At 48.6% G+C, this 22,639-nt stretch overlaps 5 protein-coding genes across 5 annotated transcripts; 3 read left to right on the forward strand and 2 right to left on the reverse strand.

Annotated features, from left to right (window-relative positions):
• Positions 1 to 603: 603 nt before the first annotated feature.
• N7496_010232 (mitochondrial 37S ribosomal protein uS4m) lies at positions 604 to 2,034 on the reverse strand (the record flags this gene model as incomplete). Its single annotated transcript, XM_056703145.1, has 3 exons — positions 604 to 1,437; positions 1,505 to 1,933; positions 1,999 to 2,034. The coding sequence occupies 3 exons, from the start codon at positions 2,032 to 2,034 to the stop codon at positions 604 to 606; spliced, it is 1,299 nt and encodes a 432-aa protein (XP_056552145.1).
• Positions 2,035 to 2,918: 884 nt separating this feature from the next.
• Positions 2,919 to 5,191, reverse strand: N7496_010233 (uncharacterized protein; the record flags this gene model as incomplete). Its single annotated transcript, XM_056703146.1, has 2 exons — positions 2,919 to 4,706; positions 4,769 to 5,191. 2 exons carry the CDS (start codon positions 5,189 to 5,191, stop codon positions 2,919 to 2,921), a joined length of 2,211 nt encoding a protein of 736 aa, XP_056552146.1.
• Positions 5,192 to 5,600: 409 nt separating this feature from the next.
• On the forward strand, positions 5,601 to 7,129 carry cds1 (phosphatidate cytidylyltransferase; the record flags this gene model as incomplete). The annotated part of the gene is made up of 4 exons (XM_056703147.1): positions 5,601 to 5,753; positions 5,827 to 6,190; positions 6,250 to 7,040; positions 7,091 to 7,129. 4 exons carry the CDS (start codon positions 5,601 to 5,603, stop codon positions 7,127 to 7,129), a joined length of 1,347 nt encoding a protein of 448 aa, XP_056552147.1.
• Positions 7,130 to 8,333: 1,204 nt separating this feature from the next.
• On the forward strand, positions 8,334 to 9,698 carry N7496_010235 (NAD(P)-dependent oxidoreductase; the record flags this gene model as incomplete). Its single annotated transcript, XM_056703148.1, has 3 exons — positions 8,334 to 8,531; positions 8,595 to 8,988; positions 9,229 to 9,698. 3 exons carry the CDS (start codon positions 8,334 to 8,336, stop codon positions 9,696 to 9,698), a joined length of 1,062 nt encoding a protein of 353 aa, XP_056552148.1.
• A 4,997-nt stretch (positions 9,699 to 14,695) lies between these two features.
• N7496_010236 (metallo-beta-lactamase family protein) lies at positions 14,696 to 15,721 on the forward strand (the record flags this gene model as incomplete). Its single annotated transcript, XM_056703149.1, has 3 exons — positions 14,696 to 14,817; positions 14,870 to 15,482; positions 15,533 to 15,721. 3 exons carry the CDS (start codon positions 14,696 to 14,698, stop codon positions 15,719 to 15,721), a joined length of 924 nt encoding a protein of 307 aa, XP_056552149.1.
• Between the last annotated feature and the right edge of the window lie 6,918 nt (positions 15,722 to 22,639).

Here is a 22,639-nt window from a genome sequence, read left to right on the forward strand (position 1 = left end):
TTTTCCTTCACAGGGGCACATCCGGCCAATCAGGTGTCGACTAACCTGATTGACCAACTAGGCCATATGAGGGGGGAGAGTGACTGGAAGACTTGGAAGTTGGTGATAACTCTCATTTGATGCCCCGAGTTTCCCTTTTCGTATGGTGTACCATCTAAATGATTTCCCTCCATTCCTACCTAATCTTCATCGATGCCTGGAAGAATTACTAATGGGCTGACGGTTGAACAAGTATCAGATAGGGATCGTACATTCTGTGTCAATTCAAGAGACATAGTAGTATGAGGAGTTTGTTACTTGAAGATATTACTAGAAGGAGTAATTTATTCCATTTACAATCGATTCATGGCTATGGTGATACACAGGGGCATACAAGCCCCGACAACAAAAAGTGAAAAAAATAAGGCACCAACACCATGGTCAACATGATCCCATCAAAGGGGTCCCTTTATGAGCACCAGAGGAAATATGCAAGCAGAGGAGGGAGGAAATAAGGATCCAGGAAAGGCCCAGTAATACAGTCGTGGGAAATGGGGGAAGTAGACAATAATAGAGACACGGAAGAGGCGAAAGGGTCAGGGAAACACTATTAGTGCATCTCCTTTACCACCGTCTCTTCAGGTACCAGCCGTAGGCTGGGGTGCTGATCGACTCGCCGAAGGGAGTGGGCACCTCGGCGGAGCCGGGGCGTGCAACGGGGTGTCGCAGGTACACGGCAGCGCAGATGTTCTGGTTCACTTCGAGGTAGCGCGGGATGAAGGCGAAGGCGGACATGTAGTCGCGTGGGCGCCAGGGGGTGGCGTAGGGCTTGGAGTGGTCGATGGGGTTATCGCGCATCTGGGTCAGAGCGCGCTTGAGGATGTCGAATTCCTCATCGGTAAGCTCGGAAGTGTCGACTGCACCACCCTCGGCGGCGGCCTGGAAGGCTTCAGAAAGAGCGCCGCTGGCGGTTTCCTCTGACTTCGTGGCAGTGGCGGTAGTCTCCTCCTTGGCTTCCTTCTTGGACTCCTTGGCGGGCTTCTTCTCAGTTCGCTTGGCCTTGAGAAGCAGGGTCAGCTCGGAGAACTGGGCCTCCAGGCTGTCGGTCAGGACAGTGCTGGTGTCGGAGCGGGACAGCACGCGGCGAACGGCCTTCTGGAAACCGCGCAGCTCCTGCTTCCGCTTGGCGGGAAGAACGTCCTTGTCCGTTGACATGATGGTCTTGGCTTGTGACATCAATGCTCGCAGAGAGTCCCGGGCGTTCTCCTTCACATCCTTCTCAGTGGCCTCGGGCTTGGCCTCGGCCTCCTCACCCTCAGCATCATCGCTCTTCTGCTTGAGCTGACGGGTCTCACGGCGCTCGAAGGCTGTCTTCGGGGCACCGGTAGCGTACATCACACGGTCCGGGTCGACTTGGAAGAGGTCGCCGGGGTTAAGCAGGTAGCTAGGATGTCTCATCTAGATGAGAAAGTTATGTTAGAACCCATTCAAGTGCAATAAAAGTCCCGAGTAAGCTCTGCCTTACCTTCTGTCCATTGACGGTAACTGCACCGTGGATAACGAATTGCCTCGCTTGCCGTGTGCTGCTAGCAAACAAAGACCGGAAAATAGCAACATCCAACCGACGCTCCAGGGGAGCGAAAGCCATCTGTGTATAAGGAATAGGACGGGACCGGTTCCTGCCACCACTCTCGCTCAAACCAGAGCCACGACCAGCAGACTCCTTCGAACCGTCATCAGCGGCCAGATCGGTCGTGTTCATGGGGATGACGCTGCGGATGCGCTTCGAGAACATGCGCTTCCACTGGCCTTCGCGGACCTGCTCTCCGTGATAGGCACGCGAAGTCGCCTTGGCAGTCCATTTTTGTTGGAAAAAGGTTCGGTTCGCGGTAGCTGGGGTGCGGAATCGTTGCAGGTTATACAGGTTATATTTGCTCCATGATTGACGGATTTTCTGGGGAGGCCAGTAGTTAGTTTCTGCGTAGCCGGTTGAGAAGTAAAAAGTGCAATTGAACTTACCCCCTTAGACAATGAGGTGCTGGCCCTGTTCCTCATATTGGCGACTCTGTAAATAAGACGCTGGGGAGGTGGTTGTTGCGGTATCCTTGTCGGAGACGGGGCCTTGGTGGATGCCCTTCTCCCAAAACTTCCGCAAGGCACGTGATCTGCTGGGTAGATTGCCTTGTGGCCTTGGTGCCTCACCAGTGATGTCTCACGTGACCTTTTTGTTATTCACGTGATAGATATGCTTCAAGCTAAATTGGGCTTAGCGTCATTCGCTTCCACTAGCGTCACTAGCGTGGCTCGCTTAGCACTAGCGGGCCCCACCTCTCATTTAAATACCCCCCGTCGCCCCCCAGATTCCTCCTCTTTTTCTTTTCTTCTTCATACTTACCTTGTTTGGGTGGCTGCGATCATGAAGGCGGTCCACCACAGATTGGTCCCTGCATTGCACAGCGCGGCGGAACAGTTTGTTCAACGGCCTTCGGGTCATTGACAGGCGTATTCTTTGGCACCTTCCACCCTGTGGATATTCTTCTTTTCATCAAGCTTCGGGTCAGTGACCCGGTCTTGGAGAAGAGATCTCCTAAACATGTAGTCCTGGATACCGGCATGTCCCCTTTCACTATGTACCATACTGTCCACGTTTCTGATCTGCTCGTGGTGCTGCCTTGCTGTCATGGCACTCGTTCTTGCACATCCTTCACTCTATAGCCGCATCATTATACATCCTACCCCGAGTTTTCAACCTGCCCTGTCACACTTTCATACTATGATTGAAACTCAAGTCTCTGATTTAAGTAAATATTGGTATCTCATTCGTAAAACTCGTAGAAACAGTTGCATGCAATACCCCCCAAATCCTCAGCGCCATGTCAAATATGCAAAGCTCATTCCTTCCCTCACCCAAACGCCATTCCTGCCATTCCCTCCTGCTATTAGTCTCGCCGAGAACTGGGGAACGCCTCGGCCAGTGACTCCGCTTCCTGTGGGTTCGTCCACTCCTCCAGTAACTCGTGTGCCATGTCTACCGTCTCGTCGTCGATGCCCGCTTCGAGAACAGACCCGTCGCAGAATGCCAGCCGCGTGAGGACTACAAGGTGCTTTTGTTTACTTCCTGCCACGGACGCCAGCTTCTCCTGCATGCTGATGGTTGGCCCATGACGGCGCATGACCCCGAAGATCAGGCGCATCAGCCCGTTGACCATCGCAACGCGGAGTTCTTGTTCGGGCGGCGAGGAGTAAAGTGCGTCCAACTCGTCGTGCATCGATCGGAACAGACGCGGCAAGGCTGTCGGATGCGCTGCGATTATGGCGCTTCCGTGTTCTTTTGATGGAGCCGCTGGGTTGAATGCCAGGGACTCCAGCAGAAGCAGAACCTCGAGGCGCATGGCACAGATATCGTAGGATGTGTAGGGTTCGCAGCCTTCATCTGGCATGGCGGCCTCACTGAGCATGAACGACAGACGGTCGACAATCCATTTTTGAACGTCTGCTTGATCCTGCTCTGAGGACATGATAGGGCCAAACGAGTCTGCCCGGATGCTCGTTGACAACAAGGGCAATATAACCATGATGTCCTTGAGCGGCTGTGAACCATGCAACATCACTAGGATGAACGTGTACCGAATATGCGCCCAAAAGTTGTCTAGAGCACTCTTGACATGTAATAATTGACACGAAATATAGTAGAGTAGACGAAGGGCCTCGGTCGAATCAACCTCGAGATGCAAGTCGGATTGAGGCGTTGACCGTGGAATCCGTGCCTTTTCTCGAGCCGCTGGGGAGTATTTGAATCGAGGAACTGCGTTGACCTCGACCGAGTCTTGGAGCACACCAACTAGAGAGGTGATCAGGTCGGGCAAGGGGGCCTCGTCCATCATCAGGAGATATCTGGCAATGCACATGAATCGAGGAACAGGCTCATAGAACCTCTCCGTCAGTCCTCGCCTCCAAAGCTGTCCAATCGCATACGCGTACTCCAACACGAAATTGCCCATGTCTACCTGAGCCAACTCATCCATGAGGATACCTGATAGCGGCTTGTGAGGCTCAGACGGGAAGTATAATTTGGCGAATGCTTCAAGATCGGTTTGCTGATCAGGAAGCATCCTGTGATTCAGGACTCGCTTCATAACTTGATCATGAGTGCCTGATTCGCGTGATTTGGGCTCCTCGTCAAACACAGTTCCAGAGGTATCGGTGGGTGCATCCACCATGTTGACCTCCCCAGCAGGACTGAGTTGCAAAGGAGCTGGGCTGTCGACGCTCGCCTGGCGTTTCCGTTTACCTGGCACGGTTGGCGTTCCTCTCTTGGATCGTGCTGCCGACTTGCTGGGCGACACCACGGCGATCTCGTCATCGTCAAATCCATCACGGAAGGGAAGTACTCGAGACTTCTTTGGAGTGACCGGAGCAGCCTTCTCTGCCGCACGATGCTTCGTTTTATAATTACGGAGTTGATGAACCTCCTCAGCTAGATCATGCTGGAGGAAGAGATTCTCCGTCGCCAGCATTTTACCCTCTGACATTGCCGCATCGACTGCTTCTTTGTGTGTAGTTTCCCGATCGACCATAGCCTTTCGCAAGGCAGCTAATTGTCGGTCATACTCCTCGGCCATTCGGGCTTGTTTCGACCGGATGATGGCGATCTCTCCGGCTTTTGTTTCGGCCAGCATTCTTGCTTCAGCCAACTCTCGTCGCATTTGTTCTTTTTCCTGTTCGAGCTGTGGTCAAGCATGTTAGCATTGCAATGTAGGACAAGGTGAAGCATCAAGGTCAAGTGTACCTGCTCCATGCGCGCATTCGTCTCGTACGCATTCGCTTGGCCATACTCGTGATCAACCTCCATCATGTCCTCCACGCCACCATTGGTAGGCCATTCGTTATCCGTGACCATTACCGCAGGGGCCTGCGCAATTGCCTGTTGACCCTCCACATTGTCGTAAACCTCGGCCTCCAACTCTCCCACCTCGAGTGTATCATAGTCATTCGTCAATCCGGTATGTAGACGGGGCGGTGGCTTCAAGGTGGTAGCTGGCTGCCTCGCGTGCACGAGGGCGGGCTCGTTGGGAGCTAGCGGCGCATTCGGTTGCTGATGTATTGCTGGACCCTGCGTTGCCTGGAAAGCATTCTGCTCGAGCTCGTACAGCGTACCCGGAGGTAGGGAATCGAGGTCGTCGGAGAAGTAATCATCGTCAATGTCTTCCATGCCCCCGCCATGAATAGTGCTACCGGCGTGTTGGTAGGACGACTGGGGATACGTGAACTGGAGAAGAAAAGTGGAGACGCGAACGGGGAGAAGTTGAGCTTCACAGGGGCACGATCATCCTGGGGCTTAGCTGATCTAAGGCTGGTCGAGACTGGGGTGTTTGAATAACGGGAGACTCGGCGAGGCGCAGCTCCACGGATCAAATTATTTGTCGTTGCCTTCTTTTTTTCCAAAACATCCTTTTTTCCCCCAAGCCGCGCTTATGTTGACGGAGCTGACCGCTTTCGGATTCACATGAGCTCATGAACCTGCCAACTCCACTCTTCCTCTTCTTTCTGATCTGGTCTTAAATCCCTCCACTCTCTCTTCACCCCTCCCCCTTCCTCCCCTTTTTTCCTTTTTCGCCATCATGTCCAAGTCTCGCCGTAATGTTCGGTTCCAGCGCCGGTCCAACGGGGAGCGGCGGCTGAGTATGTCCTCCGACGTCAGCGATGGCCCCTCGGAGCCCTCCAGCCCAAGCAAAAATGGCAACGCCTCGCATCCGTCTACGATACCCGAGGAGGTGAGTATTAATTTGTCGATTTGTGTTGTCGCATTTGGCATGGCTAATGTGGCTTTTTCTCCCGTTTTCACAGAAGCCGCAGCAATCCGAATACGAGAAGAAGAAACAGACCTTCATTACCCGGACGATATGGACCTTCGTGATGATCGCCGGCTTCTTCGTTGCCTTGTTCTCCGGTCATATCTATATCATCGTCCTTGTGACTGCCATTCAGATTGTCTCGTTCAAAGAAGTTATCGCCATCGCCAATGTCCCCAGCAAGGAGAAGAACCTCCGCTTCACCAAGTCCCTGAATTGGTATTTCCTCGCGACGACAATGTACTTCCTGTACGGAGAGAGCGTTATCTACTACTTCAAGCACATTCTGCTGGTGGATAAGGTTCTTCTTCCCCTGGCGACGCATCACCGTTTCATTAGCTTCACTCTCTACGTCATGGGTCAGTTTTGTACCTCGGTAGTTTGGATTTTGACCTCATTTACTGACTGGAAATGACAGGCTTCGTGTTCTTCGTTGGTTCCCTGCAGAAGGGCCACTATCGATTCCAGTTCACCCAGTTCGCTTGGACTCACATGGCATTGTACCTGATTGTGGTTCAGGCCCACTTTGTGATGAACAACATCTTCGAGGGCATGATCTGGTTCTTCCTTCCCGCATCTCTGGTCATCACCAATGATATCTTTGCCTATGTCTGCGGTATTACTTTCGGTCGCACTCAGCTGATCCAGCTGTCCCCCAAGAAGACCGTTGAGGGTTTCCTGGGAGCCTGGATCTGCACCATCATTTTCGGGTACTTCATGACCAATCTGCTCATGCAGTACAAGTACTTCATCTGCCCTGTCAACGACCTCGGTGCCAACGTCCTGACTGGCTTGGAGTGCGTGCCCAACCCCGTTTTCGTTGCTCAGCCCTGGTCCCTGGCGGTGTTTGGCATTGACAAGACCCTCTACATTGCGCCCATGCAATTCCACATCCTGGCCTTTGCTACCTTCGCTTCCCTCATCGCTCCTTTCGGTGGCTTCTTTGCCTCTGGACTGAAGCGCACCTTCAAGATCAAGGACTTTGGCGAGTCTATCCCCGGCCACGGTGGTATCACCGACCGTATGGACTGCCAGTTTATCATGGGTTTCTTCGCCTTCATGTACTACCACAGCTTCATTGCCATCTATAAGGCGAGCGTGGGTGACATTATTGAGACCGCCATCAATGGCCTGACTGTTGATGAGCAGCTTGATGTTGTTCGCGGCCTCTCCAAGTACCTGTACAACCAGGGTGCTGTCTCAGAGACTGTATGTATCCGCGCTGCCTAAAATTGTGGGATTTTTACTAACTTCCTTAGGTTCTGGACTGCCTCGCCACCGAGCTCAAGCGCCGATGAGTCCGACTCGGCTGACCCCCTCATAATTCCAAAAATTGACGACTTCTTATTTACCGTTTCTGTTGCTCATAATACGAGGAAAACTTCTCGACCCCGTGTTTCCTCCAAATTATTTTTCCGAGGATTCCAACCGCGTCAATCTCTTCTTTTCCTTGCTTTCACTGGTACATAAACGTGCATACTGTTGTGTTACCCACTTGGGACCTGCAGGCACTTGCATGCATATGATAATCAACATTCGATCTCACCCTTTCAACACGACATCAACCACACTTCGAGAATGAACCGGGCGTCTGCGAATAAAATTTCGCTTTGAAGCACGGGGTCAATCTTTTATTCACTTCGTGCTTGTTTTCTGTCACAAATCTTTTCGCTTAGTACTTTTCTTTTTTTTTATTTCTACGTTTTCTGCCGACTGGCTCTGGGGTCTGAATAAGCCCTACTTGATGATTGTGTTTCAACTGCTTGAGCTGGGGGTCTCAAGATATGCTGGTATACTCTGCGACCGTGGAAGGAATACGCGGTCCTTTTAATGCATAGCAGGAAAAGGTGGCAAAAGACAAAGCCTACTTCGGGAGAAACGATGTGATTTGCTTTTTTTCCCTATTCGTGCGGTGCTTCTCCCTAAGGGGATATGTTGCTGTTGCGATGGGCTGTAAAATTTGTACATAGCTTTCAATCAAACCTACTTGGAGCTGATATTTTCCTTCTTTCTGCTTGTAAAATTTCATCGCTTCTGATTACTGGACTTGCTGGCATGGGAAAACCATGGATGGCCTGTGAAAATGATGTGGTTATTGCATACGAAGTATAGCCCTCCCATGGCGTAAAAATTACTCTTTCTGGTGTAGAAATAGCGTATTAAGTGGAGCCCTAGCTCTCTGAGGGCCAATAAAACCACAGTATAAACAACGACAACCACGCTCTGTTATAGCCAGCTCATTCCAAATGAAGAGATTCTCATGCATCTTGCCTTTCTATAACACCTTGCGTCTTATCTGCAAGATAAGTGCAGGAAATTAATTGCAATATTTGGACCTCGCACCTCCAAGACACCTATGGAGTATAAGCATTTCCTCGTGCTCGGCGCTTCAGGTATAGTATACGCCGGTCATTTTCATCCTAGGAGGGAAATCGATTTGATGAGCTAAGCACCGCACTTCTATGTTGATGGATAGGTGCTATAGGGAGCCAATTCTGTGAGATGGCCCTCGAATCAGGCCATACACTCACCCTCTTCGTGCGAAACCCGAGCAAACTCCCCGCACCACTTCGCGATCATGATTCCGTTGCGGTCATTGAGGGCACCCTAGAAGATGAAGCATCATTGGAACAAGTTTCTCAATGTGATGCAGATGCATTCGTATCATTTGCTGGACCGCCGGTTGGAAACAAGGGAACAGTGAGTAGTCTCTCTAAACTAAACGCACACACAAGCTATATCGGTCGCTGACCATCTCACCAGCCCTTGACGAAAGGCTACAAATCCCTCATCCCAAAACTAATCTCCCAAAATATCAAACGCATCCTCATCCTATGCACCGCCTCCTTCCATGGACCCGAAGATCAAGTCTCCTTCAAATGGCACCTGAGTCACTGGACACTCAAAACGTTTAGTCGCAGTCAATACGCGGAGATGATCAGCGTTGGAGAATTCGTGTCCTCATTATCGAGTGAGGAAGGTATTCGATGGACGTTGTTCCGGGTTGCGCTTTTGACGAATGGCGAGGAAGCGCAGGTTGAGGCGACGCATTTGGGGAGTGGGAAGGATGTGATGTGGATTAGTCGGGCGAGTGTGGCTGGGTGGGTGTTGGATGAGGTTATTGAGGACAAGTTTGTGGGGAAGATGCCTTATATTTGTAATTTGTAGAGGGTGTTCTTTTGAAGGACTTTGCCCTCGGTATCAGATAGTCTATGATAGGTTAGACTTAATTTCTAGAGTCTTGATCCACTAGCAAGAGTTACTCAAGCAGAATATCATTCAACTAGGATCATGCTTATGGCACTACAAGAAACTCTAATAACGCTACTACGCCAAGACTAATTAGAAACGTACCTTACGAGTACAGAATGGTATAATGGATCCAATATATCTATAGCGCTAGCGGAATGTACCGTAATAGGAAACATCGAGATCCCAGGCTACCCCCCTCGTGAGACTCGCCTGGCTTGGACCGTCCAAGAGCATGAAGATTTTCTACGCGAACAACTCACGCACGACATCACTCCAGGCGCGCTAATTGTTGAACCCCAGTTTTGGCACTCGGAAGACATCGATACCCCTCCCTGGTCCATAGAGAGGCCGATCTTCCATGGCATGGTCGATCTCAAGATCGACCCTCGCAACGTCTCCTGCCACCGAAGAGTAGAGTGGCCTACCCTCAGCCCAGGAATTCTCTCTCACCTCACTGAAGGGCCGATCATCACCCGACCCGCTAGTGAATTTACCCCCCTCTCCGAGTCTGCGACAGCCGTTGTCCAGCAAGAACTTTCCCGATGCGATCTCAACCAAGGCATCGTCACTGACATGACCGTCTATGACGAAGCTGGTTTTGATAACCCGCACTAGAGGTCTATCCCCCGCAACATGTGGTGGCGCAGTCGTCGCCAGTCGGCAATATGGGACCTTTCAGGTCTTGGGCTGGAGAGTGTGTATGTATGTGCTTGTCGAGATGTCCGGTAATGACCTCCGTCAATACTGCCCATTCCATCGCGATCTGACTCATACGAATGACCAGAATGGAAAGGAAATAATATCTTGGGTCCCAAATAGGAAACCTACTCATGCGCAGACCCGACGATGGCCCGTCGACCTCATCCTGGAGGTACCTATTAATCGGGTTACTTGCTCGAAAGTATACCTCATCGCAGAAACAGGCTGTCCAGAAAAAGTCATCGACCCCATATACGATCAGCGATAGTTGTACCTCATAGATAGCGTCCTGGCCGGAGAGGCGAAAGAGACGGTGTTTCCGGATTCGCCGACTGTCATGGAGCTGGTAATCATCTCGCCGGAGCGCGTAATGTGGCAAATGAAATTCCAGAGTAAACCCTCGAATCTAGAATTTTGTCAGCAATTCTTCAGCTTCATCCTGCATAGTGAGAGAAAACCTGCGAGACCCCCATATACGAGTCAAATACCACGTATCGTGACAAAAAAAGACTGCACCTGGGGAAGGTGCATGTAATTGACATTTGAGATCAAGGCGAGGCACATCAAAGGCGTCAAATCAACAAAATATCTTTTTCGATCAGCTACTGTTCGTAGATCATAAGGAAGACATACATGATTCGGCGCTCTGCACGACCTGTTCTCTGGGCTTATCAGTAAAGAAGAAACTTGCTCTAGATGAAAAAGAAATTTACATCCTGATGAAGATGGGTGTAGAACATCTCTGCATCTACCCCGCAAACACGAACATGCAATCCCCCAGGCGGTCGTCGCATGTACTCTTCGGACTCCCATTTTCGAATAGGCAAGAAAGCCGCACTTTCTGGCATGTTCGTGATTTTCAGGTATGGGTCGCACCGGTCATCAATCATGGCAAGCACACGTCTGTCCGCTGGGGATGTATGGCCCATGATTACATCTGGGAATGAATGCAGTGCCCCAGTCTGTTCAAGAAAAAGTTTCAGCAATTCATGGCGGCGCGGCCGCGATAGATCCGGGTTGAAGCTCTGAAAGAATTCCTCAATCACTGATCCGCCAGTGGGAACTCGCAATCGATTATCTTGGCCATGGTAGAGAGTTACCTGGCGAATAGAAAAGCCTTTGCGCCATTGGAAATAGTGCAGCGACGGATGACGAGACTTGATGAGGGTCTCCATAGAGTGGAAGTCAAGAGAAAATGCTCAAACAAACCCAGAAGGCTTTCCATCTTGTGGGCGCTTAATAAATAGCTCCAAGCTGCCTAACGCCGCTCAGCCTCATTTGGGCATCTGCACAGCTCGTTTCGATCTAGATAAGCAAAGAAAAAACAACCTTGCTAGGCTGTGACATGGGCTGTAGCTGGGCATTTCTCAAGGCATTCTATAAGCTCTACACATGATTAGGGAAATTTTAGCCCAATTATTCGTATTTCTAAATCAAGCTCCCGCAAATCCCGGTAGCATATTGCTGGGCGGCTTCTTAGACCAACCTCTAGCAAAGCCTGGTCTTCTATTGTTTGAGATTATAAAAAGAGTATAACCCTTATTCCAGAGAAAAAACAATTAACATCTTATTGAGGTGTAACCAAGCTTTTCGGACTCGTGGTCGCGACGTACCGGTCGGTGACCTGCTGTCGGTCATATCACGATTGATATAGCCTTCAGGGGAGAAATCTCAAGCAGATCGCAAAATTGACAAGAGATGGTACCCACACGCCCATGTAGAGGAAAATGTCTGAAGTGGTGTTGATGGTGGGATATGCTAAGCTTTAAGCTTAGAGTAGATAGCCTGTTTTGTATTCTGAGGAGAGAAGATTTAGGGGGTTTGAATTAAATAAGTCAGACGAGGCCCCATCATCGTCAGGGCCCTTCTACTTTGTACCAGTCGTTCTATAATCAAACATGATTAGTGGCACACGACCTAGTACGGGCCACATAGTAGTGCTCTACCACAAGCAGGAAGAAGATGCCAACACCAGTATTGCTACTTAATGTGAATTTGTCAATCGTGAAATTATGTTACGTCGTACAGGATGTTGATTGATATCCACATTGTTGGTGGCTTGGACACCAAGCAAACGACTTCAGCCCAAGGCGACGTTGAAGTCAGCCTCGCCGTCCATTCGGCCAATCCCAGGTTGGGATTCGACGGTATATGCATGTGCTAACAAACCGCGGTTCCAGCCAGGCCAAGGTAAGCCAATAACACTGTTTCTGAGCACAGCTAAATAGGGTCAGGGCGGTGGTCGCGCGACGGAGGGTGAGCATCGCCCGCTCTCACCCCGTCTATTGCGCACTCACTCTACTCACTCCTTGTCGCGTGACGCTAAAGCAGCTCCAATCGACGATTCACAACATAGATCTTCTGGCACATACGACCATAGGGTGTGGAGAACAGGGCTTCCCGTCCGCTCAGGCAGTAAATTCTCAGTGCGCCCTGAGCTCTAAAATGGCGTCGGATTGATCTTAGGGTGAGTGTGGGTGATATAGGTGAGAACGGGGTGAGAGTGGGTGAGAACAGAGCAAAGATTCTCACCCAGTTCACTCAGGCCGCCCACTTTCCCTTTTTTACTTGACTCTGTGCCATAAATATAAGCCCAGGGCACATATACGATCTGCTGTTCTTTTTTCCCTTGGCACTCTACCATTCGAAGAAAAGACGTCCAAAAGAGACTTACCCAGCGGGTGAACAACTCGAGCAACCAGGAAAAGACCCACGGTTTCAGACGATACTCCACTCGTTGTCATTTAGATTCTTATTCTGAGGTTTTGCATCATTCTAAATGCATGCCTCTGTCATCTTTTTTCCACTTTTCTTGTCCTGATGTCGAGCTGAACTGGTTTGCCTCGGTGGTAGTGATGCTCTTCGCATCATCGACAAAGCCTTACGTGCCATTTTTCACGACTATGTACGAATTACGTGTCATCACGAAGGGTTTGTGCCCCCTCTGAAATTCCACATACATTATAGAGGGGCTTCCTCATTTGCACCAAGAATGGGAAGCAATGATGGCCCAGGGAGAGAGTATGGAAAATAACCAAGACAATCTGGACCAATAAGGCCTTTGCGTTCTCGATCTCCATATACGCCGTGGAAGCGAAAATCCAGGCCACTCTGGGCGATCTGAAGTGCATAACTGAGACTTCGATGCAAGCTTATCTCCTAGTGTCAGGTTTTACCTACAACAGCACCGATTAGCGCCGTCTCATACGATTCCACGAGTGATAACACCATCTCGGCATGGCGACTACCAATTCGACCGATCCCGCTCGAAAAGACAAAGCTAGAACGGACCTTTAGAATCGAAATTCAAAGAAAGAGTGTCAGAGACGATTCTAAACCGGCTTAGAAAGACGATTGAGAAAGACTCTAGACAGATCTCTAGCAAGACCTTTCGAAAGAGAGGCAGCTAAAGTGTCTAGCTTGGAGACAGAAATCCCAACCAGATTCTATCTAGTTGAATCTTACCGCTGATCTTTTTTTTGGCGATACCACCGACCAGAACACTAGTAACTACGTTTAAATATCTAATACTCGAATTTAGTGAAACTTGACGCTGAGTCCATCGGTGAACGGCCCGATCAAAAATGCTTTCAGTCAGATCACTCCTCAAGACTACCTAAAAGGAGCAGCAATCGAGAAAGTCACGTCTCGGGAGGAGGCGACTCTAGCTCTTTCGCTTACGAGATATCTGATAGACTTCTTCGACGGGACCTTGGATTAGCCTTATGCAGTTGGCAACCTTAACAAATATACTTCTACGCTCTGCTGGTGCCCATACCAGTAACCGCGTACTATATATTTCGCTGAGGCCGAATTTTTCTTGTCCTTGATTCCCTGGCTTACTCGGTATAGGACGACCTAGCAACCTAGCTCGTTTTTCATTCGCTAGGCTCCTAGTAGAGATTGAGAACGGTAAGAAGATCCCGATGAAGATATACCCTGAAAGCAAAGCTAACGTGTCGACATAGGGGAGATATCCGACTTTATTATCGTTGTATGAAGAGAAAGAAATAGTAACTACCTTGGGTTGCGGAAGGGTGTCTGGAGCTATACACAGAGGTAGCTAACAGAGCCGAGGGAGGTGACTCAGTCTATATCTCGTTAATAGCTACGAGTATTGTTCGAGAGATCCAGACCGGGTTATTTAGAAGACTGAATTATAATAGACTCGAATATTTCCGGCGATATAGGGGTGCCCGTCATCGCCTCATATCTGAAACAGAGATACTCTTTCAAACCCTAATCATATAGTGCGCTAATTCCGGTGGAAATATATTGCGTTAAGCGCATATTTTGTACCTCCCAAGCAATAACACCGCCCTTTTACAATACCAGTATAAAAGATTCCAGATCCTGAAGAGAAGACTGGAACTTCTGGAAGTTCCAGAAGTTCTCTAAACTGAAAGTTCTCAAGCACATCCAGCAAGCAAGGCAGCGATTGAACTGGCTGTTCGCTTAGTCAATTTTTTAATAGAGGTTTTGTGAGAACGTGATACATTTATTCAGCAATAGGTATGATAGGACGGTCGCCTGGGTCACCTTCGGCGACAAGACTCGTAGAACCGAGGCTTTGCTAAAGTTTTCTGCGACTACGGTAGCTTGGTCGGTGACTCGGTGGTCACCTCGGCAGGCCGATACGAGAAGACAAGAATAAAAATTGGCACTGCTCATATTGTGCATAGCTAATAATAAGCTCCTGTTCAAAGCTGGACTCGGCGAATCCGTAAGCCGGCCGCAGGCCTGGACTTGGCCAGTTCGTAAGCTACCCTTAGATATCACGTGGCTTGACTGAGACAACCGACGTCAGCCATTTTATAAATGAGCAGCTCATCGCCTACCCACCCAAGCAGCTGTAGGTTACGATATCTTTCTACGAGTTACGAGTATTGTCCTGCCATTAATACCCTTCAGAAATGGGATTTTCAACTCTAGATCTCTTGATCTGCTCTACTTGTGGCGTTCAATACGACGTTAGTGCAGGATTGAACTCATGCAAGATCTGTGACGACCCGCGTCAATATGTACCTCCAACCGGGTAAACCTCCCTTTTTTCCCACTTTCTAACTTGGAGCTGACGCGAAGCTCAGCCAGTCGTGGACATCCCTCAGAAGCTTGCACTCATCGATGGAGAATTATCGCAACGTCTTCTCCACCGACCCAGACAACCCTAACTTGATTACTATACATACTACCCCAAAGCTAGCTATCGGTCAAAGGGCCTTCCTTTGTCTCGGTGATTCCACTTCTGGTAATGTTCTGTGGGACTGTATTACTTATCTCGACGAGGATACGGTTAAACGGGTGAACTCACTGGGCGGAATCCAGGCCATTGTTATTTCCCATCCGCACTACTTCTCTACTAGTATCCAATGGGCTGAGGTCTTTAACTGTGATCTGTTTGTTTCTGCAGAGGACGAACAGTGGCTTGGGAACAGGGGTGACGGCCACAGACTAAAAATTTGGAAAGGAGAAAGGCTCCCTCTTCTGTGCTCTCACAGTTCCTCTGAAAATCGCCCTACATCAGATCTGATGGTCATTAAGACGGGAGGTCATTTTCCCGGCAGTTCCGTTCTATGGTGGAAGTCGGCCAAGAAGCTGCTCATTGCCGACACGATTCTCATTGTTCCGAGTGGACTGTACCATGTTGATCGCCTCCCTGGCACCTCTTCCTTTACATTTATGTGGTCCTATCCAAATTACGTTAGTCATGATGCTTTCCAGCGCTTGATACTTAGCTTATTATGTTACAGATTCCTCTTTCCCCGGACGAGATACATGGTATATGGAACGCCATCAAAGACCTCGAGTTTGAGGACACCCATGGGGCCTTCTTGGGACAGGAAATCAGAGGCAACAGCAAGAGAAATATCCTCGAAAGTGCGAAAATTGTGGTTAGGGCTTCCGGTCATCGTCAGCATCCGTTGCTAAACGAAGTCTAACCCGCAGTTGGCCTTCTATTCATTCACTTTTACGTTTCCGCTTTCCCTACTTTACATTAACGTAGATTGAACTCGAAATCTATAGCTCTCTTACTCGCATATCATGTGTCGAGCATTGGATCCGATGTAACTCGAGAGAAGACAAATCCCCTAGATTTATACTTCACTTTTTTATTCTTTGCCCCCCTGTAGAAATTTTGAGCCAGCATAAATTGATCATATGGTTAATAGACATTAATCTTTCAATAATTTTAAGAATATTCTACTATATTAATGATGATAGAGCATGTTGGGGACTGCTTTGATGCTCTTGTTTCGTCGCCCTGAGATAGTATAGACCACCTACACATTACGGTTAGGCTCGGACCTACGTAGCTAGGTCCGCGACCTACAGATCTCTATAATCCACATCATCCTACGCATACTAACTTAAAATTCAAGTGAACCGTTTTTTAAACCGGTACTACAATAAGTCTTATTAGGGTATCTCTCTCGTAACTGCGGTACACGAATCAAATTGAAGTTTGTAAGCATTGACACCAATTTCGACATCTACGGTATATTTCACACCTTGGTTATTTGAGATGTAATGACCTTATGTCCGCTTTGTACCAGACAGACCATGATCTCACGCTACTAGAAGTCGAGTTTACTGCAGTTTACTGCGTGCAAGGGTGTTATTCCTTGAGTTGGGCGTGGTTGATTTTTGGGTATAGAACAATACATGAATATACATCTTAATCTGTTTTTACGCGTTTAATATTATACCATTCAAATCTCGAACAGGATCTTAAATGCCAACTATATTAAGTTTAGGGTATCATGTAGCAAGGGTATGAAATAGCCTTTCTATGTTAATCGACATGGAACGCAATAATGGTGTCATTTGGATACTCTTCCAACAGCCCTCGGGCCTGTTTCATTCAAAGCAGACGCTGCACAAAAGAGAGGGGGTCCTTCCGCGATATATGGAGCCTAACCCCCGTGCCAGCTACATGAATGTGAATCGCCCATTCTGTTCGCTGGGAATTTGGAGTGCTGGGTGACCCTGTCGATCGCAACAGAACCGACCGAGCTTCAATATCAATCAACGTCGTGAGCTGAGTATTGTAGAGTGAGTATCCAGCCAAAGAGGGAATATTTTCTCTTCCACCTTGAAGAAAAGAAAGGGGGTCGTGGAGAGAATACCTCTGTCGCTCGTGCGTAGTCTGCGCCCGAGCAAGTGGCCTAAACCTACGGCTATAAAATCCCTGCTAAGGGTGGCATAAGTAAAACCTAGATAACTAATGCTATTAAAGCTACGCTAGAAGCTCTAGGTCGAAAGTATAGGCTTATCCTCACGGCCATAACGGGTGCTACTGTAGATAACTTAGGCGGTAACACGTATTACACTTCCCTAGGCATTAATATGTCCTATTAAGTGTTACGCCCCAAGCAAAGAGAACCAAAAAGCATCAATTCGGTACGGCTATGGAAGGAATCAAGTCTAGAGAGTGGGAAGGGAAAAAGGAGAAGATGAGAATGGTCGCACTATTACGTAAACAAGCAAACAAACAACGTCCTTTCGCCAGTTGCCATTCCTACACGGAACCTATCTATTGGTAATGATCTACTCGCGTAGCGCAACTAATACAACCAACGAACAGGACACACGATCATGGTAGAACCGATTTCAAAGAGGAATATGCAAGGACGACTCATGAAGGAAGGGAAAGAACCATAATGGCGTTCATTCGACGAGATTTGATGGCAGAGGATATGAATCGCCAAATGCGAGCCGGATACTGATAAGAAATGCTTATGTTAAGTCCCCCAATGAACACAGCAATAGACGATCGGCTGTCACATTTCGTGACAAATTAACATAGTCCTCCTGCCATCATGCCGAAGCCCATGTCTTTATGCCGCATTTTGCCGAAGCCATATAGGATGAGAGCCGCTGCGAGGATCCCCTTTGCAATACCCAACGCCTCACTCTTTGATAAGAATCATCTAGACGTCTGTGAGCTTCTCCAGGAATTCCATTTTTGGTCTCGACGCAACTTACGTGATATTAGGAAAATAGAACACCTCAAAATTAGCCAAAAAGCGCAGTCGAATTTTTACTTTCGCTCTGGTTCGTTCCTCGATTTTGTCGAAAAGGGGATGCTAGGAATCGAAACCCGGAACGACAACTCCTCAGAATAAACAGAATATTATCAAATCCTAGGGGGACCGACATGGTGAGAATGATAAAAATTTTAAATTGAAGGAGTGGAAGAAATATTACTCCAAAGGTTTTAAGAAGGCATATATAGGTGCTTTCAGATGAGAGAGGCTGTGCTTAGGATTGGGGGGGGGGGGCGGGGGCGGGGGCTGTGCGTGGATGCCTCTTCTTAATGTTACTGAAGTACTCCGTACAGGAGGGGAAGCTCTCCAGGCTGCAGCCTACTGGGCCCATGAAGACATTTTTCAGATACTCCTGCACCATGGAGCCGATTTTAATATTCAGGGTGGGCATTACGGTAACGCTTTACAAGCTGCTAGTGCAAGGGGCTGCAGCTATATCGTGGAACAGTTGCTTGACAAGGGAGCAGACCCTATGGTAAGTGGTGGTAAATATGGTTCTGCACTAGAAGCAGCATCTAAGAAGGGTCCATGTGCAAATTTGCGAGATCCTAAAGACTTTCAAACAGGATTTATAGATCGAGATTGCAGAATTGAAGTTTTTTTATTTGTTATATACCTTACGTTGCACCTATAATAACGGATCACGGTCAAATAATTCTCGTAAGCCGAGCGACATGCTATATGAGAAGTCGTCAACGCAAAAAAACAATTACAGCAAGTAAGGCAGTCTTTTGCCAAACAATGATTTCTTGAGATCTGAAACTACACGTTTTTCCTTACCCACAGATGCTAGAATGGGCGGGCAGATGGTGTTATTCGAGTGATGATGGGGTAATACTTGCAAGGTATGTGGGTCGACAGTGCAGGTGCTCTCCATCTGATCAGATCGGTAGGTCCGCCAGGTTTCAGCAAAAGGACTCATCCCGTTTTCCCACTGAAACGGGAACGATTCTTTTCCTTCCTTCAAGGTTTTTATAAACTGCATGTTGGCCTAGTACTATTGAATCAATTTGCTACAGCCCTTCACACTGTTGATTACCTCAAAATCAGCAGAGGGTACGAACTTGTTTTGCGGCGAAAGTGTTTCCCTCGGGAATCCCAAATATCTCAAGCCTGCCCCTCATACTGTAATGCACACAGTTTGACGTCCATTCTCCCGAACCCCGCATGCTTTGAATTCAAGGAACAAGGGATCACAGAGGGCAAGGCAATATTCAAGTCAGCCTCGCCGTTAATGTGGCCAATCCTGGGTAGGAAACTCGATGGTACGTGCAGGTGCCGAGAGCGCGATTTCAGAACGGCAAAGATGAACCAATCACGCTATATCTGAGCTCAGGTGAGAGGGTCAGTGCGGGGTCGCACGACGGAGGGCGAGAATCACCCGCTCTCACCCAGATTCTCACCCTGTCTATTGCGTACTCACCCTCTCACCCCTGTCGCGCGACCTTAAAGCGGCGCTCAGCCACTTCTCACCCGGGCGGCAGCCACCCGACTATCTGCCGCACATAAGCCACACGCCGGCCAGTTAGTAGTATGGTGGGTGACCACATGCGAATCCTGGCTGTTGTTGTATGTTCGTCTTCACTCTTTTTTGCCATTCGTCAGGACATTTGCTCTTGACGCTTTACCATTCAGGCCCTGAAGCTCCCCTATTCTTCACCCGAACACCCTGATGGCCCCTTGGCCAGACTTTCCTTTCTTTATGCTCATGTCCCAGTCCCAACTTTACTTTTCGGGTGGCCTGAACTGGTTGTCAGAACACAGCAGGATGAGTGCAGAACACCAGGAGGAAATACAATAGATCCGCCCTTAGTAATGATTATGCCCACCTGAATTGCCAGCTAGGGGCATTATAGCAATTCAGACTTGTTGCATCCAATCGGTGCGCTGTATGATTTATTAAGCAGTATTCCGACTCTGATTTGGATCGATTCACCGTGGCTATTACAACCTTCTAGTCTGGTATTAGTTCCCTCTTCTCCAAGGACGCCACAAAGTTCTGATCAAAGAAGAGGTACAGAAACGAATGGCTCGCTCCTATAGAAATCACCAGAATTTGAAGCGCTCTCCCATGGCCGAACTCATGGGGTACTTCACAAATGACCCCTGGATTGGACTGGCAACCTCTTTATTCTCCTGGATATGCCCCCACTGTGAAGGGCCTGTGGCTCCATTGTCCGAGGAAAAGGATTCATGATCTTGGCCCTGTTGATTCGTGCGTTGTCATGTTGTTTCCTACGGGGTTATGGTAGGTATTGACCCGCTAGTGCTAAATCAAATATTGCCTAACGGACCCTCTAATTATTGGGTGCTTGTCCTGCCCCGTGTAGAGAGTCCTTTGTGGTGTCGAGTGAAGCCGGTTGGAGCTGCATGTTGTTCATCGAGCATCGCTTCTGCATCGGCTTGCTCGATGGAAAGAGCGGCGATCCAGGCGATTATAGGAGTCAGGGCTGTCAAGGGCATTGTGGGATGCCATGGCGTGGAGGGAAGCAACACAATTCTGTCAGATAGGCGGAGGAGATTTGACTGAGGCATATTGTTTAACACTGTCAGTCAAAGGATACTATCTTGTCAGTTCCCATACAGCACTAGCACTATCACCTAGTGACCTCTAGCTGGATTCATACTCATTGAATTCTACTGTGGAATGGCGGAGGCTAGACGACAAAGGTTGGGGTTAGCCTACAACAACCGGCTCTTGCTGGTGTGACATACATGTTGGGGGTCGTGCGCTGTGGACACTTCCATTGCAGAACCCTCCAGCTGGCTGAACGACACGACTGGGGGATATATTGGTCACCCTTGCCCTGAGCTGCCGTAGGTCGACTGGAGTCTCAGTTAGCCTGGGCATTGACATCCCATTTTCAGTGAGGTGGCAGGGGCAACTCAGGCCCGGAAAACGTATTTTTGGGGAACTTGATCAATTGTAAAGTAGAGGCTGGTGAAGTAGACGCGAGCGAGGTAGCGACGGACAAGCCAGATGCTGACCGAGGTGGAGAGATCGCATCAGTAGTTGGCTTTGGTAGGTCGCTTCAGCTTGAAAACAGATGGAATGTGCTGCCACCTCGGCTCTCTGATGGTATGTAGTCAAGAGTTGACCATAGGCCAACACCCTCAAGCATAGTAAAGAATATGATAATAGCAATTTGGGTCGTTTTTGAAGATGGAGGCAGGTGGGGTGTTAGGGGGAGTCGTTCATTTCCTGCCTTCCGAAGGGTACAGAATATCACTAGATTCCTGATCCACCTGAGGCATGAGCGAGGTCACGGCAAATGCACACAGAATCTCGAATGGTAATTTCAGCTCGATGTGAAAACGTGGAATCGAAGACCTGCGTTGTTGGACTCGATCATACTGCATCATTCGATCCTACCAGGCTTGGTACTCACCAATCAGCGAGCAAATTTGCTACTGACAACAAATCACACGTGGGTGTGTTAGAAGCACAGCCTCTTCATAATATCTGTAAATATCATGTACATTGTGAATTGATGTTGCCTGGAAATGTGAAACTGCTGACAGTGAGCAATAGCGTCGCTCATCATCCGGATCACCTATCAAGGTTGCAGGTAGTGTACAGTTCATAGCCGCTTTGAGAGCTACATGGCTTCTTTCCGAGTACCTAGGGCCTTCGGAACCACAGCCTGACCGCAGCACAGGCATTGCACCCCTTTTCTGTACGAGTGTCAGCCCGACCGTCAGACTTCCTTCTCTTTCTCCGTTTCATTGTGATCTCACCAGAGCCCTTCTCGGACACCTGTGTTGCCTGTCCTCTGTGGGGAAAAATCCCTTATTGCAAAACTGTTACATTCTATTTTCATCCCGTACAATGAGTGGCCTGCTGAATGCTACGTGGAATATCGGCTCGACTGGAGGCCTGGTTTCTCTAACAATGGGTGCTCTAATCGCGGGCATGGTCGACCGAGTCCAGCTATATGGTTTTCGGGCTTGGTAACGACCCGGAAATATAATACCCATGTCCGATGCAACGATGGGAGTTATCCAAAACAAGGTTCTTCCGCCGCTGGAAACGCAGAGAATCAAAAATTTGAAGGCCTTTGCTGGATGTCCGATAAATGACTGTGCGTCTAAGTTCAGTCAGTCCTAGGATGGTTTAAGATTTCTAAAGCTTACCGGCGGCCCTGTTATGTTCTATGGAGGATTCCGCTGCAAAGCGTTATCTGGAAGATTAGATGGCAGATGCTATTTTAAAGCGTCTAATAATAGCCATATTGTTCTCGAACCTTAATTACTTAGAGATCTGCTTGCCCTACTTGAGCCGCGATGCACTGCTGTATGCTTCTTAGACCTTACCTTAGCCTGGAATTCCAGAATTTATTATCGGTTATTGCTCACTGTGCTTGATCTTACGAGTAATATAAACGAGCCTGTAGCTTTGTCTGATCCTGATGGAATCGCAAAATTGATAGCTGCTTTCAGGAAGCTCTATCGAATTGGAGATGCAAAAGCAAAAAGGGTGGTTATTAGAAACTATCGCTGTATAGCTTGGGTCGCATTATTTACCGAGTGGTGTCTGGGCGTTTTGCTAGAGGTATATACCTCTCTTGGTGAATATTTATGCGGTGAAAATCACTACGGCGTTTGTATACTTTACTTTCCAGCTAATGATGTACTAACCCTATCTCCTTCTTTGGGAATCTTGGCTGATGGAATAATCCGGTCATTTGAGGAGCTTATGAGTGATGATGCTGCTAGAATGGACAGCTATGTTAATCTATAATGGAGAGGAATGCCGTCTATCGATGAACATGGCAAATAGCTTCACTAGAACAATAGCCTCGGCTCTGC

Source organism: Penicillium cataractarum, assembly GCF_028827025.1.
Source record: "Penicillium cataractarum strain IBT 29864 chromosome Unknown utg000008l, whole genome shotgun sequence".
NCBI lineage: Eukaryota > Fungi > Ascomycota > Eurotiomycetes > Eurotiales > Aspergillaceae > Penicillium > Penicillium cataractarum.